At 40.3% G+C, this 10547-nt stretch overlaps 1 protein-coding gene across 1 annotated transcript in view; it reads right to left on the reverse strand.

Annotated features, from left to right (window-relative positions):
- Positions 1-9483, reverse strand: part of LOC142741399 (granulocyte-macrophage colony-stimulating factor receptor subunit alpha-like) — a 47603-nt gene extending 38120 nt beyond the window's left edge. Inside the window, exons 1-3 of the mRNA XM_075850780.1 lie at positions 9454-9483; positions 5235-5391; positions 3675-3790 (exon numbers count right to left, since the gene is read on the reverse strand). Coding sequence (XP_075706895.1) covers positions 3675-3759 — 85 coding nt within the window. The 5' untranslated portion in view covers positions 3760-3790; positions 5235-5391; positions 9454-9483. The remainder of the gene's footprint in view (positions 1-3674; positions 3791-5234; positions 5392-9453) is intronic.
- Positions 9484-10547: the final 1064 nt, after the last annotated feature.

Genomic DNA, 10547 nt, shown 5'->3' on the forward strand with positions numbered 1-10547 from the left:
GGAAGCACCAGCTGTCGTACCAGCGCTGCGGCCCCTTCAAAACAGGTGATTGGCGGGTCCCGGGAGACGGACCTCGACCCATCAGATATTGATGGCCTATCCTGAGGATAGGCCATCAATGTTTAGGGACTGGACAATCCCTTTAAGCCTACGATGTTGCAGGTTTGGAGGGCCCATGAGACAGGATCACAGATTGTGTGATCCTGTTTGCTGGGCCCTGTATCTAAGCATCTTACATAAGCACATGGTAGAGTTAGATACATGGCCCATGTGTGATCCTGTCTGATGGGCCCTGTATATAAGCCTACCACATGTACTATATAAGATTACTGTCTGCTGGACCCAGTATCTAAGCCTGCCTTGACAGATAGTAACACACATGGGCCCTTTACCTAAGCCTACCACATGTGTTACTAATCGTTTTTGCTGTGTTTGTGTTTTTTTACAGGTTCGGTCGTTGGACTGCGTCGAGGACTACTTAGATGACAGTGTTTTTATTATCAATAAAATGGTTAATGAGTGTTGTCCGGGTGGTTTTTATTTCAATAAAATATTTTTTCTATGTCTCTGTTTGTTTTTTAAACTTTATTACTACCGCCTTAGTAATGGCCGCCAGCTGATTGACAGCATCCATTACTAAGGCAAGGCTTAGTGTTAGCCGGTGCAGAGGCTATCACTAACCCCCATTATTACCCCGGTACCCACCGCCACCAGGGTACCGGGTACGATCCGAGTACCTGACCATCTGTAGTGATGGTCGGGCGATGGGGCGGCTGTAGGCTGGTATGATTAGGCTGGGAAAAGGCCAAAAACTGTGGCCCTTCCCCCTGGTAATGTTAACCTGCTGCTACTTTCTTGTATCTGGCTGGTTATAAAAATGGGGGGGGGACCCCGCCAGATACAACAGCAGCAGCCTAGCATTACCAAGGGGGGAGGGTCACTGTTTTTGGCCTTTCCCAGGCTGATATTACCAGCCTATGGCTGACCCAGTACCCGACCATCACTACAGATCACTACAGATGGTCGGGTACTGGTCCGTATCCGGCTCTTCCCAGTACCACTGGTGGCGGTGGGTACCGGGGTAATGGGGGTTAGTGTTAGCCTCTGCGCCTGCTAACATTAAGCCTCACCTTAGTAATGGATGTTGTCAATCAGCCAGCAGCTATTAATAAGGTGGTAATAATAAAGTTTAAAAAAATACAAGGACATAGAAAAAATATTTAATTTAAATAAAAAAACAAACACAACCCTCATTAACCATTTTATTGAGAATAAAAAAAACGCGGTCATTGAAGTAGTCCTCGAATCCGACGTAGTCCAACAACCGAACCTGTAAAATAACACAAACACACAAAAATAATTAGTAACACATAAAAAAGCAAAACAATTCTTATACTTACCTTTTCTGGGTCCAGCGCTGGAACAGCAATGTCAGCGAGCTGGTCCCTATATCTAATCCTATCATGTGTGATACTGTCTGCTGAGCCACTGTATCTAATTCTATCATGTGTGATACTGTCTGTTGAGCTACTGTATCTAATCCTATCATGTGTGATACTGTGCTGAGCCACTGTATCCAATTCTATCATGTGTGATACTGTCTGTTGAGCTACTGTATCTAATCCTATCATGTGTGATACTGTGCTGAGCCACTGTATCTAATCCCATCCATAGTTTATAGGGTCGTAGTGCTATAGATATGCTGTCTCCCATACACACATATACACAGACATACACACACACACACACACACACACATATATATTTTCTGGGGCGCAGTGTATAGTGCTATTATATTCAGGAGCACAGTGTATAGTACTATTATATTCAGGAGTGCAGTGTATAGTACTATTATATTCAGGAGTACAGTGTATAATACTATTATATTCAGGGGCACAGTGTATAGTACTATTATATTCAGGAGTGCAGTGTATAGTACTATTATAGCATAGAGTGTGACATCATGAGAATTTTATCTTTGTTTACAGGTGCGGAAATGTTGGAAAAGTGAGGAGCTGAAGACATCTGAGTAGTGAACTGCATAAATGGGCTGTGCCCGAGAGAAGTCATCCTAGAGGTCTGGACCGGATGGAGAAGAAAAGAGAAAAAGAACGAAAAAGAATCTGAGACATCGCCTGTGAGTCAATCAATGTAAATGTTTATTGTGACTGATCAGTACTGTAGTCACTGTATGATCTGCAGCGAGATGACGGATGGTAGCATGCTTTTTTGTTAAACAGCAACTCCCAGCATATCCTAACCATTGTTCAGGCTATACTGGGAGTTGACGTTTTATGCCATACAAATTTATACAGCAGGGGTTAAACCGAATTTGCAAATGATCTCTGTACTGAACTTTATTTCTTCTGGTGCTGTATATATGTACTGAGCTTGGGTCTGGTTCTGTATATATATGTATATATATATATGTATATATATACTGAACTTGGTTCTGTAGTTATATATATATGTACTGAGCCTGGTTCTGGGGATGTATATATGTACTAAGCTTTGCTCTGGTGCTGTATATATATACTGAGCTTGGTTCTGGAGGTATATATATGTACTGAACTTGGTTCTGGGGATGTATATATGTATTGAGCTTTGTTCTGGTGCTGTATTTATGTACTGAGCTTGGTTCTGGGGCTGTATTTATGTACTGAGCTTGGTTCTAGTGCGGTATATATGTACTGAGCTTGGTTCTGGTGTTGTATATATGTACTGAGCTTGGTTTTGGGGCTGTATATATGTGCTGAGCTTGGTTCTGGGTCTGTATATATTTACCTTCTTTTAAGGTAAAAGTATATGTTAAATCTATACATTAAAACTAAACCCAAAAAACCATGGAGGAATCTCAGTTTTTTTCAATTCACCCATTACATGGTACTTTATATGGTGCCAATAAAAACTATTACTCCTCAGATAACTCTTACAGCTAAATTAAAACCGTGCCAGATCTGTGGCCGCCTAAACAGAAATCTTCAAATATATACGGTACAGCGTCTTCGGAGTTCGGGGGGGGGGGGGGGGGCAGACCTGAAAAAGTGCCCGGGGCCAATGGTACCCTTAATCCACCCCTGGTTCGGCCTAATATCTTATATGAGCCACAGAATGTTAAGGAAGCATAAGGGAACCCGGAGGCGAATGGCCAGCAGAAAGATGAAACAGATTTATTAAGAGGCGTGCTCCTCTTACTAAATCTGCCGCTTCTTACTCCATTGGAGCAGAAAACTAAGACTGGTGTATGAAACGGCAGTCTTAGTAAATTTGCTGCATTGACTTTTTTCTGTTTTGCTGCAGTGGCTAGTTTTGCAAACGTGACAGGAAGGGCAGTCATATTGGTTATTCTTTAATTACCATCTCTGCAACTTCTGCAGCATGGCCGCTATGCAGTGTACGGAGCCATTTGCTTCCGGCACTGAACACTGCATAACATCCAGTGCCCGGAGGCAGCTGGAAAAGCTGATCGGTGTGGGGTCCGGATGTCGGAACACCACCGATCATATACTGATGACCTATCCTGTGGGAAAATTGGAATATCTCAGTATCTGAAAAAAGAACATGATTGGGAAACATCCGTTATCAGCACTGCATTCTTTGTCATCGCAGTACGTGCACCTTGGTTTCATACAAGATGCTGAATCTCGCTACGTAATAACAGAAATGTTGCTTACCTTCAGTAGTCTTTTCTTCATTGCACACTGTATTAAGAGGAAACCACACACAAAGCAAAAATACCAGACAAAAATAATGCACCATTTCTGGTAATTTAGACCTCAATATATCAGACCTAAAAAGGAAATATGATTGAAAATTTTTAACAGTAATCACAATTTTATAAATGTGTTATAGGGACCATTGAAGAGGACCTATCACCTCTAAAGAGCAGCCTGTTTGAATTTCAAACTCATTAGCCCCTTAGGAAATTAATAACGAACGAGCAACGAGTGTTGATATAGCGCATCGCTTGCTTTTGAAAGACGGTCTAGTACACGTAATGAGGGTGGGAGGCAGTTCACATCGAAACAGAAGCTCTGGGAGGCTATTCTGACATCCTGCAAAGATATTCAAGCAGAAACTGTCCAAATACTCACAAATTCAATGGATGCAAGAATTGTGAAGGTGATATCAAAGAAGGGGTCCTATGTTAACATGTAACTTGGCCTGTTAAGTTTTTTTTGATTGAAAGAGCTTTTGATTTCTGTAAATATGACCTCCTGATGCTGCAAATTCTGCAAACGCTGATGCTGCTGCAGAATCAGCTGTAGCCTCTGGTGCCGATGTGGCCGTCACGATGCAGGACCTGTGAGTGACGTCACAGATCTGCACTGTCACAAGCTGGGCGTTCTGAAGAGAAGAGGATGTTACTTCTCTTCACAGCGCCCAGCTAGTACAAGTATTAAAAACGCCCCGATGTACGCACATAATACACGCCCACTTGGACTTGTACTTTTAAACACACCCACTTGGACTTTTGCAAGCCTCATTTGCATAACTACAAAAATGGTCATAACTTGGCCAAAAATGCTCGTTTTTTTAAAATAAAAACGTTACTGTAATCTACATTGCAGCGCCTATCTGCTGCAATAGCAGATAGGGGTTGCAAAATCTGGTGACAGAGCCTCTTTAAAAAAAGGCAGTGTCCCACACTAATGTTCAGTATGTAATATTAACAAGGTTTATAATTACCTAAAATCTCTATTTATGCTTGAAAGCATTGTTATAAGGTATAGTAAATGTTTCCCTGCATAAATAGCGAGTTTTTAACACCATGTATCCCTACGTTTTATTGATTTGAATTACTGCAAATTACGTACTCCTCCTTGGCTAAAATTGCTCCCCATAAATGCTAAGAGGAATATCTTTATCCTGCAGGAAAATATGCAGTGATAAGTAGAAAAAAATCATCATGTGTGTATACAAGACATTTAACATATTGCGTAATATTTTCGGAGAAATTTATATTTAAGGCGAATGTATTCATACCTTTATCATGACAGAGTGTAGAATATAAGAAATGCTTGTCAACTATCGCACCGCTGATATGTATTATATACTTTATATGTAAGATGACGATAGTTTTCATTGCATGCATGAACTATATAAACTGTGCATGTTTCTCTTCATGATTTCACTATTTATTACACTTTTTTCTTCCTAACTCTTTTTTTTCTAAATCTATCCTTATTTCTTCTCTTTTTTTGCTTAGCCTGGTTTGTCCCGTATCCACTTACCTCAGATTTGTTGATGTTGTTTGCACATCTTTCTGTATGAAACGCAGTTAGCCGGTCTCTCAAAGTAAGAAGTCTATAATTTGTCATTGTACTTTTACTCACAAAGACCAATCAGAGCAATGATACATATCTCGATGAGAGGAGGAGACTTGGCACGCTGAGAAGAGATGTCACATTAAGTGTTTCCAGGGTGTCGTTTGTAAGTTTTATAGCTGTTTTATAGCTGTTGCTACATTATGACGATGTTATTTATTACGATCATTCTTTAACTAGTTAATTCCTTGCATTGCATCCGTTTACATTGAAATATTTTATATTTGAGAATTCTGCTAGTTTCTAGTAATGGCATTCAGGATATAAGCAAAAAAAGAAAACATTGGAGGAGATTTACTAAGACTGGCATTACATACGGAGGTCTGAGAATTAACGCTACTGGAGTAAGATACCATAAATTTATTAGGAGACTCATGCAAATAAATTTGTTGCATTTTTGGCTATAGATTTTTGCTATAATTTGCACCAATTTTTGCTGTCAGTTATAGTAAATGTGTTGGGCTGCAGGTGCCTTGCCCACTTTTTTGAAAATGGCAGAAGCAGTGGAAAAAATGCAAACATAGATTTTTTGCAAATTGAGACTTTTCTACGCCAGAAAACTGACTTCAATTGATTAATAAATTCCCCCCGTTATACGTAAGTGCATTGGAGCTACTTTAAAAAGTTATGTATTTGTTAAGTGCATCAATAGAAGTTTTTTAATATAGGTAGTGATATTATTAGAAATGCTACCTTTAGCCATGTAAATGTTCCCATAATACCCTACAGAAATGTTATATTTAGGCCCCATGCACACGAACGTATTTTTGCGGCCGCAATTCACCCACAGATGTCCGGGTGAAATGCAGCCCCATTCATTTCAATAGGCCCATGCACACGACTGTGGCGAAAAAGTATTTTTACTACGATTTGTGAACCCAGCTTGACAGGAATAGGATCTATGCAAATCCTATTGACACTGCTGCACATTCATTTCAATAGGCCCATGCACACGACTGTGGCGAAAAAGCACCCCAACATTTGTAAATAAATTTCTGATAATACGCTATATGTGGTCATAAAATGTTGTTCGGACACACCTCAGGGCTCAGAAAGGAAGGAGCACCATTTGGCTTTTGGAGCTCAAGTTTGGCTGGAAAGGTTTTTTACAAGCCATGTCGCATTTACACAGCTTTGGTAGGCACAATGGAGACCCCCAAAAGTGACTCTATTTGGGAAAATATTGAAAGAGCACCATGCACATTTTTGGTCTATTTTGGTGATTTTTTTTTTTATAGCATTGGCCCACGATTGCATGGCTATGGCCAAATAGTAATACAAACCCCCAAGAAGTGACCCCAATTTTGGAAACAACACCCCTTAAGGCATTTATTAAGGGGTGCAGTGAGTATTTTGACCCAAAAGGTTTTTTTTTACTAGAAATTAATGCGCAGAGGATTGGTTTGGCAAGCAGTAGGGCTCAGAATGGGAGGGGGCGGGTATTGGATCTTGGAAAGTAAATTATGCTCAGTAGTTGTATTTCGGGTTTTACTGTCATTTCAGTTTATAATTTCGTGGCATATGTAAGCTGTGCGGAGTACATCAGGGCATAATAAGATGGTATAATAATGCAGTAATTAAATAATGATCCATAGATGTGTGGCCAGTGTCGCATTGATAAATGGTGCACAATCTTATTCCCCTTTTGGAACTCACTCTGCACCTTTTGTGTCGCCATATTCTGAGAGCTATATTCGACTCAGCTGCGTGAGGGCTTATTTTTTTGCGAGACAAACTGTCATTTTCATCAGTACCATTTTTGGTACATTCAACTCATTGATCAGTTTTTATTCTATTTTTTGAGAGGCGTCATAACCAAAAAACAGGTTTTTGTTCTTTTTTTTTTTTACGGTGTTCACCTTGCGCTATAAATGACATATTTATTTTATTCTGCGGGTCGATATGATTGCAGCGATATCAAATGTATATAATTGTTTTACAGCGTTTGCACAATAGAATCACTTTTTAAAAAAAAAATATTATTATTTTTTTCATTTTTTTGAATAATAAAGGACTTCATAAGGAAAAAAGGGCGATTTTTTTTATTTTATTACTTGAAACTTTTATTTTTTTATTATTCTAATTTTTTTTTACCTTTTTTTTTTACTTTTTTGTTTTTAGTTTCACTTGGGGACTTGAAAGTCCAGCTGTCTGATCTCTGTTATAATACACTGCAATACTTATGTATTTCAGTGTACTATACCTGTCAGTTTCACTCTGACAGGCAGAGTATACGGTCTTGCCTCCGGCAGGGCCTAATCAGCTTCCGTAGATGGCAGACCCCGAGGCCATTGTTAGGCCTGCGGTCGCCATTGAAAACACCGGCACCCCGTGATCGTGTCGCAGGGGCATGGATGGTGTTCCAACCCCTTATACGCCACGGTTGATATTGACCAAGGCATCTAAGGGGTTAATCGGCGGGGACCACTGCGATCGGTCCACGGGGAATAAGCTGTGAGACAGCAGTTATCACAGCTCCTAAATGTGTCGGGGGGGGGGGGGGGGATAGCACAGTAATAAATTTCGACGTACAATTACTGAGCGCAAACGATGCGCTGAGTTCGACGTAATAATACTGAATGAAGCGGGAATGGGTTAAGGTCCTTCTAGAACTTAATCAATTAATCAACCATCAGAACATCCTGTGGCAGAGAGTTCTATAGTCTTACTGCTCTTAAGGTAAAGAATCCCCGTCTGTGATGATGGTGAAAGCTTCCTTCCTGTAGATGTAAAGGATGCCCCCTTGTCATGGTTACAGGTCTAGGTGTAAAAAGATCATTAGAAAGATCTCTTTACTGTCTATTTCTATATTTGTAAATTGTAATTAGATCGCCCCATAACCATCTTTTTTCTAAACTGAATAACCCCAAGTTTGATAACCTTTCTTGGTACAACACTTATGAATTGCAGTGTATTGTGCACTTTGCATTCTCCTATTTTCATGGAAGACCTGGGAGACTTTATTAGGCCCCCAACTGCCATGATAACTCATTAGCATCCTGTGATCGTGTCATGTGGGCTGTTGGGGTGACAGTGGGGGCCCCCCTCTGTCTAACGTTTAGTTCCCGTGGTCGCTATTGACCACAGCATCTATGCAGTTAAACGGATGGGATCAGAGTTATCTCCATTCCCGGATGTTGGAGCAAGTATCAGCTGCAATATACAGGTGGCACCCACCCTGTATGGAGCGGGCTCAGCTCGTGCCCCCTGCTCCATGCTCACACTTTCCCGAATATGACATACATGTTCGTCAAATGTTGGAAGGGGTTAACATTGTTTGACAGCTACAGATGCCAAATAAGTAGCTCAGATCCCCCTGAACAGATCCTCAGCCTCTGATCCCCCAGCACAGTGCCTCAGCCCCAGATACCACCGAGAGTCAGCCACATTTACATACCAGGGTGCCTACCACAGACACCCTCTAAGAAGAACTGCCACAGATGCCCCACCTCCCTGAGTGCCTGCCCAAAAAAACACCCCAGAGTTCCTGACGCTCTGTACAACTTTTTTATGTAAAACCAAGTATGAAACCTGGAGATAAGTGAGATATATCTGAGCTCAGAATACTAGTATGAACACATTGGTAGCAATGACAGTGACCAATGTAATGATGATAATTACAATACCAATAACCTGCACACGTTCCTCCAGCTTACAAATGATCACTGTTGGATCTTTTTTTTTTTTATTATGGACACCAGACAAAAGTATTCGATATTTACACACTTTGCGGCGGGTTCACATAATTAATCTGGTGTAAACAAAATATTTATTCAACATATTCTGAGAAAGTATAGTAAAAAAAAAAGACATCTTTCTTTCAAAACCAACAAGTTATCAACATTATCATATCTCAATCACATTTCCTTGTTACTAATAAAGTTAAAATAACCCTTTTAAGCAACTTCCTACGAAAATAAAATGTAACATGCAATTACAAGTTTCTGTGCAAGTTTTTCAGTAAGAATTTTTTTTTACTCAGATTAGCTGCTCTAATCTTCCATCAGTAGCGAGCAAAACATTATGTAAAATAGCTGTTTATGCACACACTCAGCAAAAAGATAATCGTAAATGTTCTAAAAGAAATATAAAAAATAAAATATAAGAATATCAAAATGTTTTTTACCATGTCAGGCAAGGAGTTGCATGTTCGTACGGGAGAAGACTGGTTAATGGAAAAGGACTTCCAAGTGAGAGGAGAAACAGGAAGAGGAAAATCGAAGGGGGGGGGGGGGGGAGGAGTGGTGATTTACAGATGAGGAGATTAGGTTTGACTGTATATTCTACATTCATCATTACCTGTTGTTGAAAATATCCACATATCAGGCTTCTGTTTAATTTCTTTCTCTATTGTATTTTAAAAAGGAAAGGAAATCCAAAAGAATGCAATGAATAAAGAAAATGGTATGGTACCTGTTAGGCTGGATTCACACGAGCACATTACGTCCGTAATGGACGGAACGTATTTCGGCCGCAAGTCCTGGACCGAACACACTGCAGGGAGCCGGGCTCCTAGCATCATAGTTATGTACGACGCTAGGAGTCCCTGCCTCTCCGTGGAACTACTGTCCCGTACTGAAAACATGATTACAATACGGGACAGTTGTCCTGCAGCGAGGCAGGGACTCCTAGAATCGTACATAAGTATGATGCTAGGAGCCCGGCTTCCTGCACTGAGTTCGGTCCGGGACTTGCGGCCGAAATACATTCCGTCCATTATGGTGCTCAATAAGGCTTTGTTTTACATAATATGGCATCCTAAGAAGAATGCAATGATTCTTTTTTGCTTTTTCTTGCATAGTTAATCAGATAAAAAGCCTTTGTATGTCTGCGTATGAAATTGGAGGCATATAGAGGTATAGCAAGGTACCAAACACTTCTAGAAGCGCTGTACTACAGCTCCGTATAATTCACAGGTCGGCCATATGCATGAGACCTCAGACTTCTACCAGCATGATTCCATCAGCATGAAATAAGCACAAGAATAGAGCCAAGAGTCTCCTTGTCCTTTGTGTAAAGAAATATTCAATCTACGAAAATCCCAAAATACAGTGAGTGGATTACCCAAATACATCCCAAGAAATCCTAGGGATCTTATAATGGAATTACATAGGTTTCTGAAGTTTATGATGTCAAGAATAGCACGGCAAACTATGATATTCTTGCCGTCAAAAACATTAGAAACTTAATAGAACAGAATTCGGACTAAGAGTTTTTTGT

Source organism: Rhinoderma darwinii, chromosome 2 (genome assembly GCF_050947455.1).
Source record: "Rhinoderma darwinii isolate aRhiDar2 chromosome 2, aRhiDar2.hap1, whole genome shotgun sequence".
NCBI classification, from domain to species: domain Eukaryota; kingdom Metazoa; phylum Chordata; class Amphibia; order Anura; family Rhinodermatidae; genus Rhinoderma; species Rhinoderma darwinii.